The sequence below is a fragment of the Nyctereutes procyonoides genome, unplaced genomic scaffold (genome assembly GCF_905146905.1).
Source record: "Nyctereutes procyonoides isolate TBG_1078 unplaced genomic scaffold, NYPRO_anot_genome, whole genome shotgun sequence".
NCBI lineage: Eukaryota > Metazoa > Chordata > Mammalia > Carnivora > Canidae > Nyctereutes > Nyctereutes procyonoides.
In genome coordinates, this window is record NW_026575035.1 from 17373801 (window position 1) to 17394032 (window position 20232).

The following is a 20232-nucleotide window of genomic DNA, read 5'->3' on the forward strand; positions in this document are numbered from 1 at the left end:
AATAAAATATATGAGGTCCCTGTGCTTGGTGAGTTCATGTTCTAGTGAGAGAAGACCTTTCCCACTTCAGGTGGACTAGCACTTGACCGGAATGAGGACAGAGCTTCAGAGTGGGCAACACTATGTGCCATGGTCCAGATGAGGGGCAGGGAGTGTGCAGCAGCAGGAACAGGTGTGTGGCAGCCCTTCAGAAGGGGTTCATGTGTCCATGCTGGCTGCTGCCTGTGGGCCTTGTTGTGGACTCGTATGACTTTGTTCATTATGATTGTTCAAGGAGACGACGTGCAACAAGAAGAGGATGGGCAAGCGAGAGAACCACAACCAGAAGATGATGATTTCCTTGTAGGAAGTGATACAGATGATAGATATGAGCCCCTGGAGACTGGAACATTTCATGAAGGTAGAAAAAATACTCCACATTTTTGTTTCCAAATAAAACACAATAGTTTGTAGTTATGATTATTGAAGTCTTTCTTATACACCTTTAAAATCAAAATTTTTATCTGAAGTTTGTTTTTAAGTTGAAGCTGGGAAGTCCATTTAGAACTAAGTTTTTCCCTAAAATAAATAGATACTCTGATTTTGATTCAAAGCACTTTTAAGGAAACTGTCAGAATGTATAAATTCCTTATGGAAAGTGAAATGTTTTAGCACATTACTTTTACTCTACACTGCTTCCTACAGTGCCATGTGTTAGAAGAAATTCAGAAAATTGATAAAATATTTTACTTTGCAATCACAGACTCTTGTTTTAACATGAACTCTGTAGTCACAGTCACATAAGAACATAATTGTTAGCTTCTATACCAGGCATTGAGAACCTTTTCCTGTAAATAGCTAGAGGATCAATAATTTAGGCTTTACAGACCACACAGCCTTTATTGCAACTACTCAGCTCTGCTGTCATAGTGCAAAAGTAGCCCTGAACAATACCTAAATGGGTAGGTATTACTATGTTCCAATAAAACTTTATTTACAAAATCAGGAGACAGGCTTGCTCTGAGCTACAGACCATACTTTGATGACATCTGTTCTGTGTCAGTATCTTCAATTAAATGCTGGTTATTTAAATATCCATTGAGTAGTTGCCTTGTATCATTTGCAGTAGGCAAGTTAGAGCTGTAGTTACTCACTGTTGACATATAGAGACAAGTAATTTCTGTGATGATGAAAGCTTTTTCATATATTTTGTGTTCCGCTATGATTTAATGTGACACTATCACAGTTATTTGAAGCCTCATTAAATAAGCACAAGTACTTTGTTCTTATGGTATCTATTCTTCGTTCTTTTTTCTTAAGGTGGTCCTTTAAGACTTTAATGAGTTCTTGAAAGATTTTTTTTTTTTACTTTTAAATTAATTTATTTTAAAGTAAGCTCTATGCACAATGTGGGGCTTTAACTCACAACCCTAAGATCAAGAGTCACACACTCTACCAACTGAGCCAGCCAGGCACCCCGAAAGATTTTAATCCACAAATTGTACTTTGATTAATGTTTTATTCAGAATATATAAGTATATAAATGATATAATTGTATTATATGATTTTATACTTAAAATGAATACTAGTGAAACATAAGGTCTTGGATATGGAGTCAGAGAAAGAATTTCTTGTGAATATGGTCCATATAAGATGTACTTGATGTTCCTACAAATAGTTTTCAATCTTGAATGCAATTAAGATCACCTAGAGAGCTTTTAAAAACTTTGACCCCACACCCCCTGACAAAGTGAATTAGAATGTTTGGGGTGTGGGATCTCAAAAATGGCTAATTGTAAAAGCTCCTCAGGTCATATCAAAGTGCAGCCAAGATTGAGCAGAAGTGTGGCTAGGCTGTTTATTTTTTCATGTGTCTCACCTCCTGTCCTAGGCTTCTGGGTATGAATAAGCTAAGGCCTGTACGTCCATGCTGATAGCCAATTAGAATCAGATGGAGAGGTAGCCTGGTCACGATACAATTGGTAAATGGTTGCTAGGACTTTATTAAAGCACATAAAAGTAACAAAAAAGTAAAATGTATCTCCTTTTCACAATATTTAATGCATTGGGAAACTAGTTTAGAAGCCAGAAGCTCTTGATTTATGAATGGAATATGTTTCAAAAAATTTACATTTATGCCTATTGTTGACAGCAGGAAATGCACATTTCCATAGAAATAATGTTGTAGGCAATGGTTTAGTTTCCACACCAACCTGCAAAATTGTATACAATGCATAATTTTCTATGAAAAATGTACACTCAAAATGAGTTTGAGTTTGTATATGAGCTCAGCTGCATTATGCTTTGAAAATAGGCATTTATAGACCGACCAGCTTTAGAACTTTAGACCTTTGGGGTGCCTGGGTGTTGGAGTTGGTTAAGTGTCCAGCTCTTGGATTTGGCTCAGGTCCTGATCTCACAGTTGTGATCTCAGGGTCATGAGATCAAGCCCCATGTCAGCTCCATACTCAGCTTGGAGTCTGCTTGAGACTCTCTCCCTCTCCCTCCGCTCTCCGCTCTCCCTTTCTCTCTTAAATAAATACATACATATATACATACATACACACATTTGTTTGTTTATTTATCTACCTATTTATCTATTTATTTAAAAAAGAGAACTTTAGACTTTTAATTATCATATGATTTCTCTGGGAAAAAAAAACGATTCTAAGTAGGGATGTTGATAAAATGATTTCGTATTTTCCTAATATCTCTTGCTCCCTCCTGTCTTCAGCCAGGTTGGCTCAGGAAGATTGACAGTTACTCAGAATCTTGGTATCTTAGATATTCCTTATAGAACACAATTCAGTTAAGACACTCACATAGGGAATTTGATATTTTCAAGGTTAGGTGTTATAGATTGAGGGTAGAAAGAAATATTTCTAAAAAGTTTATAAATTGAGAAAACCTTACTTTCTGACCTAAACTTAAATTGGGATGTAGATTTAGTGTGAACTTAAAAGTTGTTTGTTAAAAGTCTTCAGAAATTAAGAGTTGTTACACTTCATATAGTTTTTACATTAACCAGGATCAGTGGAGTAGTGAGGATTCTGTGGCAGCAGCACTTTGCTACTAGGAGTATTATGAACACATTTGCCTTTTAGCTCCCCGTGTTAGAAAGTCTCCTTCAGGGATGCCTGGGTGGCTTAGTGGTTGAGCGTCTGTCTGCCTTTGGCTCAGGGCATGATCCCGAAATCTCAGGATCAAATCCCATATTGGGCTCCTTGTGTGGAGCCTGCTTCTCCTGTCTCTGCCTCTCTCCCTGCTTCTGTTTCTCTCATGAATAAATAAATAAAATCTTAAAAAAAAAAAAAGAAAGTTTCCTTCATTCTTCCTTGTATTCCCATCTGTAGACACTGTGCTGTTGGTCCAGAAAATAGGACACCACAGTGGAACTTGAAGTAGACTAGGAATTAGCCCCTTTCCTGGGTCCAGCCTTGTCACTATGTTACTCTGTTCAAATCATCCTGTCGTTAGTACAGGCTATGGTGGTGTTGAGTGGATCTACGAGAATGTGTGGGGCATTTCTAGGTGTAGTTCTAGTAATAAGATAAAGTGTTTAGCAGACAGTTAATGGCTATTTTCATGTTTTATTTTAATAATTATTTGCTTTCAAAATAAGATCAATGATAAGCATAGATTAAGAATATACTCTACAGTAAAATTGTAGAATTTTATGAAAGTGGTACTATTGATTTGATGTTATTCTTTTCAGAAACTGAAGATAGTTACCATATAGAAGAGACAGGTGAGATTTAAGCTTAATACTATCCTTTTTTAATTAGAATGAGTCTTTTCCTATAAAAGAACATTGTGAGAGAGAAAAACATTATCTGTGAATATCTATTAATAATATATTTTATATCATAAAATACCATAGAATATATAGTTAATTATATAAACATGTATATATCATGAATTCATATATATGTTTCTTTGTGATAATAGTTTTTGTGCTTTTGACGTCTGCTTCCTGAGGATAAATTCCCAGTAGTGGGACTACTAGGCCAGAAAATACAGTAGAAGTGCATGTTTTGTTGTCTTAAATTAGAAAGTCAATGAAAAGTCACAATTGTGTGTTGTCACTGGTCACACATCCCTAGAAGATAATGGCCTCATTGGAGAGGAACATGTCATCTTTCAGAAAGCCTGTGTTGACTAGTTTTTCTCCCAGTGCTGGAATAGATGCCTTTCTCTGTACATGAGAACCACATGATATTCTTGGCTGGCATTTAGGACCTATATTGTTTCAACAATATGTATTTGTAAATACTAGAATTATATTGCAGTCTGGGAGCCCTCAGGTACTGAGTCCAAGTGTGAGGGGCTGGGAAGTGCGTGTGTGTGTGTGTGTGTGTGTGTGTGTGTGTGTGCATGTGTCCTTGCTCAGGCACACTCTGTGGCAGGTGCTTGCTGAGTGGATGAGAGGTTGGCTCACCTGCCATCTCTTTGCTCTCAGTCTCTCTCTCATTAGTCTTTTGCTGAATGTAGTTGAACTTGCATAATCTAAATGAGACTGTAACTTCACCATTTCGTGGTTTGATTATAAACCCATTGATGATGGAGACCGTCTCATTCATCTTTGTATTTGGCATTTCGCAAAGGTAGCACCTGTGTGTTCTATGAGTGAATATAAATGTGAGCATCATTATGATTTTACAATTCTGTTATTATTAGATGTTGTGTTTTTCCTATTTTGAATATTGAGTATAATCGTTCTTGAGATATATTTGCAATTTCCTAATCACTTCTTAACTTACAGCTTCACAGGCTTATAATCAGGATATGGAAGAGATAATGTATGAGCAGGACAGTCCAGGTTTGTGATATGTGTTTCTGTTTGAGCACTGGCCAAGGCCATTTTACCCCAGGTTTAATATTCTGATTTATCGTAGAGTCCTCTTTGTAATACTCACAATCATTTTTGGTTGCCCAGATGTTTATAGAAATTCCTGAATATAGTTTAATATTACATCGAGGAATGAGGAAAAGAGGAGATGTATTTTTTCAAACCACCATTGGAACTTTGCTCTTTGTAGATAGGACACTGGAAATGTGATTTGGAAATTGACTAGGCAGTATGATGTAGTGGAGTCTGTTCTGCTCCTTCCTATCTTTGTGACTTAGAAAATTATGGAACTGTAATCAACTTAAATTTTGTTAGATGGTAATGATAATATCTGTCTCACACAGTTGTGAAGATTAGAATTTGTAAATACTTTAGAATGGCATCTGGTAATGTGTTTGATTTTTTTCATGTTTGACAGAGGTGTATATTTTTTCTTTTTAGATTCGATGGAGCCAATAGTAGGTGATGATGGAAGAACATACCATGAAGCAGGTATTGGATGAATATTTTCATTAGATTGTAAACATTACTCAAGCCTTTACAGTTACAGTGCTATGTTAACCTGGTGATTTTTCTCTCAAAGGAGTCAAAAGTAATTTTAACACCTAATACAAGTCTTTTTGCTTTATAACAAGATGAGATTATGAAAAGAATATCAAGCTTTCATATTTTAGCTTGTCTACACTGGCACCATGACAAAACACGAATCCTTAATGCTACTTTTGCATATCTTTATACCAGTTTGAGGAATTTTTATGAAAATAATTTACTTGTCCTTTTGTCTAGTTGTTTTTGGGCAAAGGTACTTATCACTGACTGCAGACACTAATGTGTAAGGGAATAATTCTGTATTTGAGATTAAGTTGTATTTTTTAGCTAAGCAATTACATAGAATGACCCATTTAATACTGAGTTTTATTCTCTCTTTTGCAGATGACCTTACATACCAAGACTATGATGAACCAGGTTTGGAAATGCTTCTTAACTTTAAGCCGCCTACTTGTTTTACAGTCTACTCATAATTTGACTGTAGAGTATAGAGAATAATGTTTTAAGCTACAAATACCATAACTTAAAATCACCAAATGAATGGGAGTTTTCAAAGAATTTACTTGGGGAGATTGTTTACCTCCTCCAGTGGTTCTGCCATTAACTAATTTCTTAAACTCTTCGCAAGTTGCCTTTGGAAGCAGTTGAAAATCATTCATTAAAGCTTATCTCATTTATATTCATAGCTCTCTTTTGATTAAAATATAATAATGCTTTATTATATTTTAATAAATAAATGGTGGGTAGAGAACTAGTCAAAGTTTAATGACTAGTTTCTTCTACAAAGTAATCCCACTCTTAAAGGTGATGGACCTGCTAGCATGGAGAAAGGTACAAAATAATTTCATTGCAGACTTGAAAGTGGCATAATTTTTGTGGCTTGAGTGGCATTAGATTCAGATTTAGACAATTACAGCTTCGTTTGTTTCCCAAGCACTTCTATTCTGCCTTATTAAACTTCATGATGTAGATTCTATTTTTACTACTTCCCAGATGAAAGAAATAAATTTCAGAGAATGTGATTTACGTAAGTTCATATGACTAAGAAATGATAAAGCCAGTGGTGTATCATTTTTATTCCACCACCTTCACAAATGACTCTAAAAGGAAAGAGTCAATTGAGCATAACTTCATGTGTGAAGCAAGAAGAGGGAAGAAATGTATAGTGCTTGAGGTAAATATGGAGGACTTTCTATGTGCTGGATGGTTTTGGGAGCTTGACGTTTAATATGAGTGATATAGAGTACCTACTGTCAAGAAATGTATGGTCTCATGATAGTGGTTCTCAATTGAAGAAAATTAGTAGTGGCTGTGTATAAACCCTGATACACTATAATTTATTAAGCATATGTATTTAAGATTTAAGGTTCTATGAAGGTGACCATTCACAGTGGCTGTCTCTAAGGGGATATGAATGATGCCATTGGAAGAATCCTGGATTCTGTCTTTAAGAACTAATATTTTTATAAGGAATTAAATAATTTGGCCACTATGATTGCATCTAGCTTTTCTTTTTCAGTTTCAAATTTAAAGGAGAAAATAGGAATTTGGAAATTAAAAATTACATGGAGAGATGAGACTTGAGATACTTTTCTGATTTCTGCCACTCATTATAATGTTTGTCTAAATATGCTAGAAAGAACATGTTTGGAAGGGAATTTGCAGACTAGATCCAGAGAACTTTAAAATCAAACTTGAAAGAAGTATAAAATTAGATACTGTGTTAAAAAAGATGTTGTAAAAATAAATGTATTTTCATAGGCAGAATATCAGAATAAGTATAATTCAACAGGTTAAAAAGAGTAATAAATAGGACGTAGGGGGGGTCATCAAGATTTGAGACACTTTGGATCTCAAGATTTTAAGATACTTAGATTACGTTGCTATAAAACCTAAACTTTTTCAAACAAAAGGGAAGTAATACAATTATTAATAGGATTGTACACTATGTTCTAAAAAGATACCTTAGTGATATTTAGGAACCGGAATGGGGAAACCCAAGTGAACATGTAAATGAAGCCATAAGTAGGATAAAGACAAAACCATTTTTCAGTAGGAGAAGATAATATATTCTGTATTAAATTCCCTACATCTAGAACCTAAACCTGGAAAACATCTTTACTTACTAAAGCTGGGGAGGGAACTAACTTTACACATAAAAAATCTAGGAAGCATATGTATTTGAATATACCTAGCCTATATTAAATAAATCTAGGAAAAGAAAAAAAATAAATCTGGGAAATGCAAGTAGTACCATCTTACCATCTGATTGATTTATTCATATGCTGCATATGTATTAACTATCTTATGTCCTAAACATAGGACTGGAGCAGTTCTAGTGAGGAACATACACACGGTTCATATTCCCACAGACTTTATATTTTACCTGGTAGAGGGGTATATTGGAGGAGGGTAGAAATTATATACAGATAACTTCAATTTAGTGTTTACTCACAATTGTGCTAAGTGCTGGTGAGAACAAGGATGGTGTGTAACAAGAGCACACAGTGAAGAGAAACCAAGTTAGTTAATGGACCAGGGAAGACTTCCCTAAAGTTTGGAGGTGAAAATTAGAGCCATTGACAAGTCAAGGGGAAGGTGGCTGGAATGTCTTAAGCCTCTGAGGTGAGAAGATGTGTCTGGAGTGCTGGCAGTCTAATCTGGGCTTGGACTGCACTATGTCTAGGGTCCAGAGGATGCCTAGAGATAGTTTGGGATGTTTACCTACCCTTAGGCATCATTCAAGACACTACAAAATCAGATACACATTTTGCCTGGCATATAGCAAATAGACTGGAAAGAAACAAGAATGGATGTGGGGAGACTAGTTAGTTTAGTGCAGTTATCTTGCCCCGAGTCCCATTCTCTGCCAAAAGAGGAATCAGAGAAGATAAAGTAGTTTATACCAGGGTGGTGGCAGTAAAAGGAAGCAGACAAGCTGAGACATGTAAGGAAATAAAATTGACAGGGTGTGATGTGTGTGGATATAGCTGTGTTGAAAAAGCACGATGTCACGAACCCCATCCACTGTTCAGCTTGTTCCCTTGATGGATAGTGGTGCTTTTTCCCAAAGATAGGCAAGACTAGAAAACAGAAACGAGCCAAAAGGCCATGAGTCCAGTCTGTACATGTCGACTGTATGTCAAAACATCCAGGGGGGGATATCTAATAAGCCAATTGGTGCTTGGATCTCAGCAGAGACATCTAATTCTTGGCTATAAGTTTGGGAATCTTGAGTCTAGATAAGGTAATTGAAACCAAAGGCTGAGATCACTTATGGAGGGAGGACTGAGTTGGGGGGAATGGGAGGCTCTGTGGCTCACCACCATGAAAGCCAGTATTTAATGCCTGGTAGGACTAGGGTAGGTGATGAAGATTGAGGAGAAAAGAGGGAATAAAAGGAGAACATGGTCACAGTGAAGTCCAAGGGCAGTGCAGTAGTGTTTGAGAAGGAAGGAGCTGCTGAGAGATCTAACTTGGCAAAGTGGAACACCTCCATTAGATGGAATGAGGGGCTCACTGGTGGTCTCAGAGGAGCTGTGGCAGGGAGGAGCCAGGACCGCAAGAGAGATGGTTCAGGAAGGAAAGGAGGAGTGAGACAGCAAATGTAAATGACTTTGAAGAAATTAGATTATGAAATGGAGGGGGAGAGATGAGGAAAAGGGAAGTAAGCTCAATAAAGGGCCTTTTTTTTTTTAAGTTGGTAGAGACTTGAGCATGTTTAAATACAACACAGTTCAAAGGAACGGAGCGAGCAAACAGGCACTGCCCCTTTGTTTTACCAAAACCACCAGAAGGACAGAGGATGATGGATTAAAAATTTTCCCTTACTTTACCCAGTGCTGAGAATAATATCTGAAATATAGTAGGTGCTCAAAAAATTTCCTTTATTAAATGATCATAAGGAATACATTTATAACTGTGCTAGGAAAATAAGAAAGCTAGCTCTAAGCACACCAGAAAATTTGAGGCGTTTTTGGAGAATGGAAAAAGCTGGGATGAAGTTGATGAAAAAGCTGTGACCCACCTGAGCCCGAGAGAAGAGATCAGAGCATCTTTTACAGCAGAACAGAGAGCCACTGAGCCCCATACAGGTCAACAAGAGGAGAAATGATGGGTGCAGGGCAGTGAGTTCAGGACCTGTAAGCTGAGCCTTTGTGCTGTGGGGCTGGCACCACGAGTGTTTGCCCCCAAGTGGAAGATCTGAGAGCTGTTGCCTAAGCTTAGAACCCTCCCCTGCAGACATGAAAAAAAATAGAGAAAGGATATTCACTGCCACTGGGAGTAAACAGATTTTGGATCCTGGTAACAAGTAATTAGGGAAGAACCTTAATTTCCCCCATTTTACACTAAAAAGACATCTGTAACTGCCGCTCTCTTTTGGCTAAAAGGGGGCTGGCCTACTTGGAATCTGGGCTTGTTTGACTCCACACCAAACTGCCCCCCTCCTCAGCCTGCCACTTCCCAGCAACTATGCCCCAGGGTTCAAGGACGAATGAGGCATCATCTGTGTTCATGAAACCATAGAGTGAACACTGTGTCATAGTGAGAATTATGTAGTCCTAACGGATTATTTTTTCTGTGTATCTTCTAGTATATGAACCATCGGAAAATGAAGGGCTAGAAAGTTCAGGTAAGCTCTTTCTCTAAGCAGGTGTCTCCTGCAAGTCAGTCCCACCCCCCTTATATTTATTAAAAGTCTGATAGCTTGTGGAATAAAGACAGAGGTAGTAAAAAATACAAGACATGTTCAAGTATCCAAGGAAGTAATTGCATATTGTCAATATTGTTCCCTTATGCAAGTTTTATGTCATCGGGGATGATGTCGGCCTATTTGATTTATTCTTTGAATATAATTTAGGAATTAAAGTTGATATGCTAATATAAATCAGAGAGGGAGACAAATAAAAGACTCCTAATCAGGAATGGTTGGGTGGCTCAGTGGTTGACCAGCTGCCCTTGGCTCAGGGCAGATCTTGGGGCCCTGGGATCTAGTCCCACATCAGGCTCCCCTCGGGGAGCCAGCTTCTTCCTTTGCCTATGTCTCTGCCTCTCTCTGTGTATCTCTCATGAATAAATAAATAAAATCTTAAAAAAAAAAGACTCTTAATCATAGAAAACATACTGAGGGTCACTGGAGGGGAGGGGAGTGGGGGGATGAGGTAATTGAGTGATGCGTATTAAGGAGGGCATGTGATGTAATGAGTACTGGGTGTTACATAAGACTGATAAATCACTGGCCTCTAAAAAAAAAGTAATTAGTGGATATTCTTTGAGTAATTTTAGAATAATATTAGATGTTGAACCATTAAAAAATAATTTTTAAAAAGGAGGGTGTGTGATGTAATGAGCACCAATGAATCAGTGACCTCTACCTTTGAAACCCATAATATATGTTAATTAACTGAATTTATATAAAATTTAAAAAAATAGGGATCCCTGGGTGGCGCAGCGATTTGGCGCCTGCCTTTGGCCCAGGGCGTGATCCTGGAGACCCGGGATTGAATCCCACATCAGGCTCCCGGTGCCTGGAGCCTGCTTCTCCCTCTGCCTATGTCTCTGCCTCTCTCTCTCTCACTGTGTGCCTATCATAAATAAATAAAAAAATTTAAAAAAAAAATTTAAAAAAATACTTAGGAGTCTCCATAAGAAGCCCCAGTCTAAAAAGAGCCAAATTTAGTTATCTTAGTAGAGATAAGTTAATTTAAGGATCTAGTGTGAGATAATGTAAAATGTGTTTGGTCTTTTTTTTTTTTTTAGATAATGCTGGAGAAGATTCAAACATAATTTTAGAAGGTAAGTTAATTTTATAGAGATAGTTTTACTTTTTGTATTAAAACTACATTCATGTATTCAAGAGATACGTATTGGACACTTTGCTATCTATAGAACGTCCGGGGCTAAGAGAGTGCAAGCGAAGATGATGGAGATAGCATTTCTGGTTTCCTTGGAATTGGCATTCTTATGGCCAAATATGATAAAGTAATTACAAGTTATGAAAAGGGCGATAAAAGAGATAAAACCAGGATACTACAATAGCAAATAACTGGTTTCGGCGAGGCTCCTCGAACGAGGGGGTGGTTTTGTCAGATGGAGTTAGCCTTGGGCAGGGATGGGTTAAAAGTTGGGTTCTTTATGTTGTTTAGCTGGACCGACTATTTTTTTTTTTAAGATTTTATTTATTTATTTGAGACAGAGCACGAGCAGGGAGCAAGGTCAGGGGGAGAGGGAGAAGGAGACTCCCTGAGGACAGGGATCCCAATGCAAGGCACAGTCCCAGGACCTTGAGATCATGACCTGAGCCAAAGGCAGACACTTAACTGACTGAGCTGCCCAGCATCCCTAGACAAATGATTTTCAAATCCATTCTTTTCTCTGTGGCTCTAGTGCTCTAGTCCAGCCATCATCACCTTCCTGGACAACAGTGGTAGCCTTCTAGCCCATCTTCTCAACTAGATACTTGTGTTCTTCAAATCCATTTGTCAGGATGCCATTAGGGTGATCTATTCAAAAGTACTGGTTAGGCTATATCAACCCTGTGCCTAAACCCTCTTTTCTTCCCCATCTGTGTCAGGATGATTATTTTCTGTTACAGGTAATAGAAAATAAACTTGAATTGGCTTAAGCATTAAAGATTCAGGTGACAGATCAGTTGTGAACTCGGAGGACCTAATGAATCTGGATTATATTCCAAGTGCAGTGGGAATCTGGGAAAAATACTTAAATAAGATATAGCATACTCTGACTTACTTTAAACAATTACTTTCATTCCTAGTTAGGAAATGGATTGGATGGAGCAAAAATGGAGGCAGGGACCACCCTGTTAGGAAATGATTGTACCAAAAAAAAAAAAACCAAAAAAAAAAAAAACCAAAAAAAAAAAAAAAGGAAATGATTTGTACCAATCCAGGAAGTGATCATGGTGGCCTGAAGTAATGTTATGGCAGTGGAAATGACATGGAGGAAGAAGTTTTGTATTTTAAATGTATTTTTTAATTACAACTGATGAAACTTTCTGATGGTTGTGAAGGAAAGAGAAATAAAGGGAGACTTTGGTCCGGTTTGAATAACTGTCGGATGAGGAGGCAATCTACCAAGAAGAAAACTAGGATATATAAGAAACTGGTTTAGAGGAGAAAACCAAGGCTTATTTTAAGTTTGGGAATGAAGTGAGATTCCCACGTAGAGGTTTCAAGTAGCAGGTTGGATATACCAATGATATGAACTAGATGGGTGAGACCTGAGATTGATATGTTTGGGAGCCCTCATGAAGATGGGAGTTGAAAGCCTTACTGAAGTGGATTTAACAAGTTCCGGAGTAAAGAAAATCAGGTTGTGCTGATATAATTAATTCATAATTACCTTTTAAAAAATCCTTTCATTACATTGTTACCAGAATAAATTTCAGGTAAATTTGTTAAATGTATACTTTTTTAATACAATCAGTTGAAAATTTATCTTGCAATAATAATAAGGCTTTCTTAGTATAACATCAATGATGGAAATAACAAAGTGATCAATACTTTATGATGCACACAGTTTTTTCAAACCTAAAATGACAAATAAAAGAAATTCTGAGAAAAAAATATTAGTGAAGATGATAAAGTGCTAATACATCTCTGATTTAACCAAGAGTGAAATCAGTACACAAACCTTAACAAGCCAGTCACAACAGAGAAAGCTAGTAAGCACTCACAGTACTGCCACTAAAACAACAAAATATGCCAGAATATTAATAGTGATCAGTGGAAATAGGTGAGATTCTTTTCCTTGTATGTAAAATATTTCCAAATCTTCATTCGGGTATGTATTATTCTTAAAATTAGAAGCAAATTAGTGTCAGAAGGAAAATGATTAAAATAGCTGCATAATTAACAAGAGTTTTAGAAAATGCTATAAAAATTCTTCCTTTTGACCGAAGTCTGTTACAAGTCTTTAGGAGGCAGGGCAGCCCGGGTGGCTCAGCGGTTTAGCGCCGCCTTTAGCCCAGCCCAGGGTGTGATCCTGGAGACCTGGGATTGAGTCCCATGTCGGGCTCCCTGCATGGAGCCTGCTTCTCCCTCTACCTGTGTCTCTGCCTCCCTCTCTCTCTCTATGTCGCTCATGAATAAATATATTTTAAAAACTTTAAAAAAATAAATAAAATTAAGTCTTTAGGAAGCAAAAGGAAAGCTGATACAATCTTATCTCTAGGTTAAGGTAATGCTCAGTGGGTTGTTAGATACGAAGATCTTCATATATATGTAATTTTATAGAGTGAATTAGATCAATATATTATTATACCATTATGTGATAAGGTCTATAGTCTCTTTAGTTGCAAATGGGTTGAAGTAGCCAGGGAAAAAGGCGAGATGTTTAAAGTCATATCCATATTTTTGTCTAGTCTTAGAATAGTATTTTTCAGAAACTTTATTAAGGATATGGATTGACTTTTAGGATTCTATTTCAGTTTCTTTTTTGTTCACATTAAAATTAGGGTTATGAGTTAAAAACATTTTAACAAGATATTTTAAATATCTTTTCTCAGCTTTCTTATCAAGTCTGATGCAAAATTGTGGTGAAGACCTAGGTTTTAGTTCATATCTCCTTTGCCCAGGCAGTGAGTCAGTTAGGCAGATAATGGAAAGCCTATTTTACAGAACATTTGCAAAGCAAACAACATTTTGCCAGGTTATAGCTAATTCTTTGTTGTAATTGTGGGAAAACCTAATGTTTTTGTGATCATTGCAATCAAATCCCAAAAATGTCTGTAAAAATAATCACAGTAACTTAAATACAATCTGTTTTTTAAATACTGGTCAGCAATATGTAATGGATTGTAATTTTGTTATTTATTTTAGAAGTATACATGCCCCCTGCGGAAGAACAACCGGAAGTACCCCCAGGTATGACATTTTGCTAGATGTACTGCCTTTTCCTTTTCTGTTTACTCTAGAATATACTGTTGATACTCACACAGCTCTATGAAATCAGTCTATGAAGAGCAAAAATCCTGAGAGAAAGATTAATTATACCTAAATTCGAAAAGAAGATTATCTGTTTTTTTTTTTTTTTAAAGATTTTTTTTATTTTTTTTATTTATTTATGATAGTCACAGAGAGAGAAAGAGAGAGAGGCAGAGACATAGGCAGAGGGAGAAGCAGGCTCCAAGCACCGGGAGCCCGATGTGGGATTCGATCCCGGGTCTCCAGGATCGCGCCCTGGGCCAAAGGCAGGCGCCAAACGACTGCGCCACCCAGGGATCCCGAAGATTATCTGTTTTGATCAGTTAAGCCAAAGTAAAGGGAAATACACATCAGATTCAGTCTAGTACATGTTTGTTGAGCTAGAAAGTGAGGAGCATTAATGATCAAAGTAACATGATCTTTGCCTTTATAGATGGTAGTTAGTAGTAGTAGTAGTAGTAGTAGTAGTAGTAGTAACTAGGTGGGGCTTTTTCCTTTTTTAATTTTTTTCTAATTGACAAGCTAATTGATGGAGGATATGGAATCAGAACTGCCTTAAGATGGAAGTTTAATAGTGCATTATTTTGTGACTGTCTTCTTCCATTCTCCATTTCCATGAGCGCATCTTAGTACCCTGGGTCATCCCTACTGGCTCCCTAGGCCTAGGCAGTACCTGAAGTCTTTCCTTCCAGCCCACTGAGTTAATCCATTTCTTTTCTCTCCCCTCTACCACATGTCCCTCTCATCAGCATTGAATTCAGAGAATGGGAACACCATTTTGACCAAATCCTTTGTTTTCAAATGGCATTTTAGAGATGACATTAACTCTACCTATAAAATGAACACACAAGCCTCCTGTTCTTATTGTGGGAAAAAAACAAAACAAAACATGATTTTGTGAAGAGAGAAACTTCCAGTACCTCTATCCTAGGTGTATTTCTTCCTGCTTCTGTATTTCATTTCTGTTTTCTTTCTTTTTGTGTCATTTATTGGTTGACTTTTTGCTCATATTTTTTACATTATGCTTACTGTGAATTTTGTAGCGATGATGTGCATTACTATTTGTGCTTTTGATAGAAATAATTATAACTGCCAAAATCTACTGAGTAACAAATTTCAAGGAAAAAAATGACTTTTTTAATCAAAGAATATTTTTAGTTCTATACCCCAGCTCATCTGTGCTTATGTCACGATTGGTGAGATGTTTCAGAGTTTTGTCATACCATGTACATTTATAGTACTAGGTCTAAATACTTAAGAGAACTGAGCTGTTGGTATTATAATGTGAATGACAATAGAAATCCATGGAGAAATTGGTCTTTTACATGATGAATACTGAGCAGGTGTGTGTATTTGGTGTTTAGGAAAGGTGCAGAGAACAGGGAGAGCCAATGTTTCTATCCTACATTTATGATTTCTTTTTTTTTTGTTGCATGGCAATTCGCAGAGGGCCTCGTTTCTGCCTTGAGGAGACAGAGCAGGCTACTGAATTAGCATTTTGATTACTGTCCATGCCTTTAAAGAAAATTGTCTTATATGTATTTTTAAAAATAATGAGTTTTACAACATTGACTCTTTCCTAGTTACAGTTCATATTTTTAAATATTGACCTGATGTTAGTGGAAGTATAAAAGGTAATCCTGTTTTCTGGCTAGAAATCTCTGTGCTTTTACTTTCATATTTTATAAGCTGAGCCTAAGAATTTCCTTGGCATATAAATATAAAATACCTAGAGGTTGAGGTGCTGGAATAATAAGCTGCTTTTTTAGATGAGGTGTTTAACAACCGAAGCCCATAAAAATGAGGATTTGATTAATATGCATTCTTACATACAACGAGCTTCCAATAAATGGTGACCGTGGCAATTTTTGTTTAGTAATTAATTTGCCTGATCTTTGAGGTGGATCAAGAGAAGTTAAACCCTGAAAGGCCTGCTCAGAAAGTTATAACCTGTAATTTGGTCTCATAAAAATTTGATTGACCCACTGCACAGTTATGGTGTGACCTTGCCAAAGAGACTGTAAGGCCAAGAGTTATTTTTAATGATTGCACTTGGTTTGCTTATTTCCCATTATTTTCATAGTCTTACTTATATTACAACCTCTTTTATTCAGTCTTACAAAAACTCTCTAGATTCATGATCTTTTGATACAGTAAGCTCACTGCTTTTATATTAATTATCTGTGTGATTACAGAAGCTGCAGGAGTACTGATGGTAGGGCCTGTCTTCTTTTTTTTTTTTTAAGGTTTTATTTATTTATTCATGAGAGAGACAGAGGCAAGCAGAGACAGAGGCAGGGGAAAAAGCAGGTTCCTTGTAGGGAGCCCGATTTGGGACTCGATCCCAGGACTGCGGGATCATGCCCTTAGCCAAAGGCCAGACGCTCAACTACTGAGCCACCCAGGCGTCCCAGGACCTGTCTTCTTACTTTTCAATTCTCCTAACCTTTTAGGCTTTAAGAATCTGTTATTCAGTGGAAACTTTAATTGAGGACCTCTGCAACATGCTAGCTATTAGTTCACTTTTTTCTGGACCATGGAATCTAACTGATGATTACTTTGCCTCCCCTGATCATTCTAAGACTAGGTTATACTGTCTTAATATTGCTTATTAAAGTTCACAATAATATACTTATGGGTATGATATAACCCCACAAGGTGGGAGCTCTCTTGATTCACCTTTGTATTGAGCTACACACGAGGGCCCAGTGAATGCTAACATTTATTAAGCATTAAGCATTATGTAGGTGCTCTTCTAAGCACATGACATGAATTTACTCATTTAATATTTCCAGTTACCTAAGAGGTAGACATGCTGTTATCCCCCATTTTACAGACAAGAAAACTGAGACATAACAAAGTGAGTCTGAGAGCTGACAGGTGGCAGAATGGAGACTGCCCCTTGCATACTAGCTCCAGAGTTTACACTCTTGGACTCTGTGCTCTAGAGGATTTTTCATAAGGCCTCTTTTTCATAAGAGTTCTGAGAGCTGTTTTGGTGGGGTAACACTAGAGAGATCATACTATTTATCTTCCTCTTTGTATACATTAGTACTTCAGCTAGGACCTGGAAGTATTGAAGATTAAGAATTATTGTAGAAAAATAAGTTGTCCAGTAGCTTGTATTTTGTCATCGTTTGTTTATATTTGTAAATTTTTTAGTACTTTGCTCTTGACAAGGTTGTAAAAAGTCAGTCCCAAGAATTGATCATTCTAATCATTTTGAATACCAGATTTTTTAAAAAATTCTTTTTGTGATCCATGCTCCTTTAGTGGGCTTTTACCTTTCTCCTCAAACTCAGACTTTTATTTGAAATCATAGAGTGTGTGATTCTAGCAATATGACAATAAATGTGCATAGCACAAATTGATTCACTTACGGAGAATCACTTACAAAGTTCATCCAAGTAAAATTTCCTGCCAAATAGTACGTTAAGGCTGTTTCACTAACTGGTGCCATTAACAATTTTTTCTGTCATACTATGCCAGAAAAAAAAAAGTTAATGTTATGTTTTATGGTGATAATCATATTATATTATAATATAATCATAATCATATTATACAAGATGGAAATATGTGAGCATCAGTGTTTCTGCTGCTGTTCCTATCTCTCTGAAAATGGAGATAACATCTGTAACTCATCTCACTGTGGACTGGTCTAGCAGTGATGATGGTTTCACTCTGCTGCACCTGTGCAAACTTTCACTCATGCCTCCCCTTGTCACCAAGCATTTCCTAACATGATCACTAAGGCACCTAGCCAGCCTTAGCCTTGACAGCACTAGAGGTCTTGGTTTATGTTAATAAGTGTTTAATATGAATGTTACTGTTGTAGATTTCACCATTTATGCAAGAAGTACATATTAAGCATCTGTTCTGCCCTGGGCAAAGAATATACTTGAACAATATAGGCCTACACCATAGTGGTTCATAGTCCTGTGGGCGTGTAACAGAGTAAAACAACCAACTATAATGTCATTAATTATATACCAGTGTGGTATACAGGACAGCACAGAGAAGGAGGGATAACTGACTCAGCTTGGGAGCAAGGGTGTGGAGAGTACATTTGGCCTCCCATGTGTCCTTGTACTGGGGCTGAGGTTAGAGGTGCTGTCAGAAGTGACTGGAGTTGGTAGGTGGGGAGCAGAGGAAGCAAGCGCTTGTTGAACAAGGACCAGGACAGTGTGCCATGTAAAAGTGTAGGAAGACAAGTGGAAAAAGACGCAGGCGTCACTACCTGGAGTGTACCGTCTATATGTTTAAAAATTTGAATCTGGGCCTAAGGATGGCAGGAGGCCACTGAAAGATTCCAAGCAGAGGAGTCACACGGTCAGATCCAGATCTGAAAAGAGTAGTCCACTGAGAAGGTGGAGACTAGGAAGGGTGCAGATGTACTGATCAAAGCTGGAGACAGCAGAAGCTTCAGCTGTGGTGCAAGGACTGGCAGGGTGGACTCATGGGGATTGGAATTGGAAGCAATTTGTGGGGAAGAGAGGGTTGATTAAAGGGAAGAGTTGAGGACAATTCCTGTGTTCCTGACCTGAATGAATAAATGATCAGCTCTCTACCCACTTACTGAAGGCAGGAGGAAACAGAGAGTAGTAGAGGAGGTGACTGGCCCGATTTCGGACATAACTAGGTTTGCAACTCAGTGGACCACTTCTGAGTAGGGTTGTCTTTAAATATTTAGGGGCATATATTTGGGTCATTCAGAATTGTAACCAGGCTGCTAGTTTATTTTCCCTTTTACCAGTGCTCATCATTATACTTCGAACAGCTTCCCACAATCTCAGATAGGTTTGATCGCACAGGTTACAGAAACCGTGAGCTCATTCCTCTCATGATCCAGCTAACTGATAAATTCTGAGGGAACCCAGAGTCAAACACATTTGTAAAAACGTTTTTTGTTGAGGTGTAACTAACACACAGAGACACATACACTTGTTGAATGCACGGTTTAATGAAACTGTGCTCCATTTTCCATGTGATCCATTCCTGCACCCACTACTCAGCATGCAGCTAGCACTTCAAAACTCTCTCCTTCCTCCGCTCAGTCACACCCCCACATCCCCACCAGCAGTAACTGTTCTCATCTGTATCACCACTTATTGGTTTGCTTGCTCTTGAATTTGATAAAATAAAACCGTAAGTAAACACACACAAATACATGCATACTTTTTCGGTGACTATTTGTTGTTGCTCAACATCATGGCTGAGTTTCATCCACTTGGTAGTGTAGAGTAATTTGGTTCTATTCATTGCCTTTTACTATAAATACACTACATTAAAAAAAAATCCATTCTATGTTGATAGCTATTGTGAATGTTTCCAGTTTCTGGCTGTTAGGAAGAAAGCTTCTGTGAATAATCTTGTGCATGTCTTTTGTATATACTCATTTCTGTTGGATATATAAAAGTATACATATGATTTCTAGTTACTTCACATTGAGCACCAAATCTGCTTGTATAAAAATTTCTGAATATACATGTACACACACACATAGGTAAGTAGGTAGATAGATAGGAAGGGAAGTAGGAAGGATCATAATCCAGATTTAGAAAATACATAAAAATTTGGCTGCGCCTTTATGTGCACCATCTTCTTTTCTACTCGAATTGTAACATCTAATGCTGTAATAGTAAAATCAATCAGATACTAAACTTGGAATGAGAAAGTAGTTGTAAAAAATTGGACAAGAATGACTTTTACATACACTTTTTTTTTTACCCATTTTTATTGTCAGTAACATTAAAAACTGACATTATTATATTAAAATAATGTATTTTAACTGCAATTTACAGTATCTAATTGCTCCATGAAAATCCTTCCTATATTTGCTTTTCAAACACCATGCTAGATTTTCTTTCTCTATTACATTTCTTATTAATACAGTGAAAATACTGATGGGAG

The 20232-nt window shown here is 37.2% G+C and overlaps 1 protein-coding gene across 2 annotated transcripts in view; it reads left to right on the forward strand.

Moving 5' to 3' along the window:
* Window positions 1-20232, forward strand: part of ASPH (aspartate beta-hydroxylase) — a 211590-nt gene that overhangs the window by 73001 nt on the left and 118357 nt on the right. For both annotated transcript variants that reach the window (XM_055318402.1, XM_055318403.1), the window contains exons 6-13: window positions 275-400; window positions 3695-3727; window positions 4742-4798; window positions 5270-5320; window positions 5762-5794; window positions 9972-10010; window positions 11138-11173; window positions 14218-14262. In XM_055318402.1, coding sequence (XP_055174377.1) covers window positions 275-400; window positions 3695-3727; window positions 4742-4798; window positions 5270-5320; window positions 5762-5794; window positions 9972-10010; window positions 11138-11173; window positions 14218-14262 — 420 coding nt within the window. The remainder of the gene's footprint in view (window positions 1-274; window positions 401-3694; window positions 3728-4741; window positions 4799-5269; window positions 5321-5761; window positions 5795-9971; window positions 10011-11137; window positions 11174-14217; window positions 14263-20232) is intronic.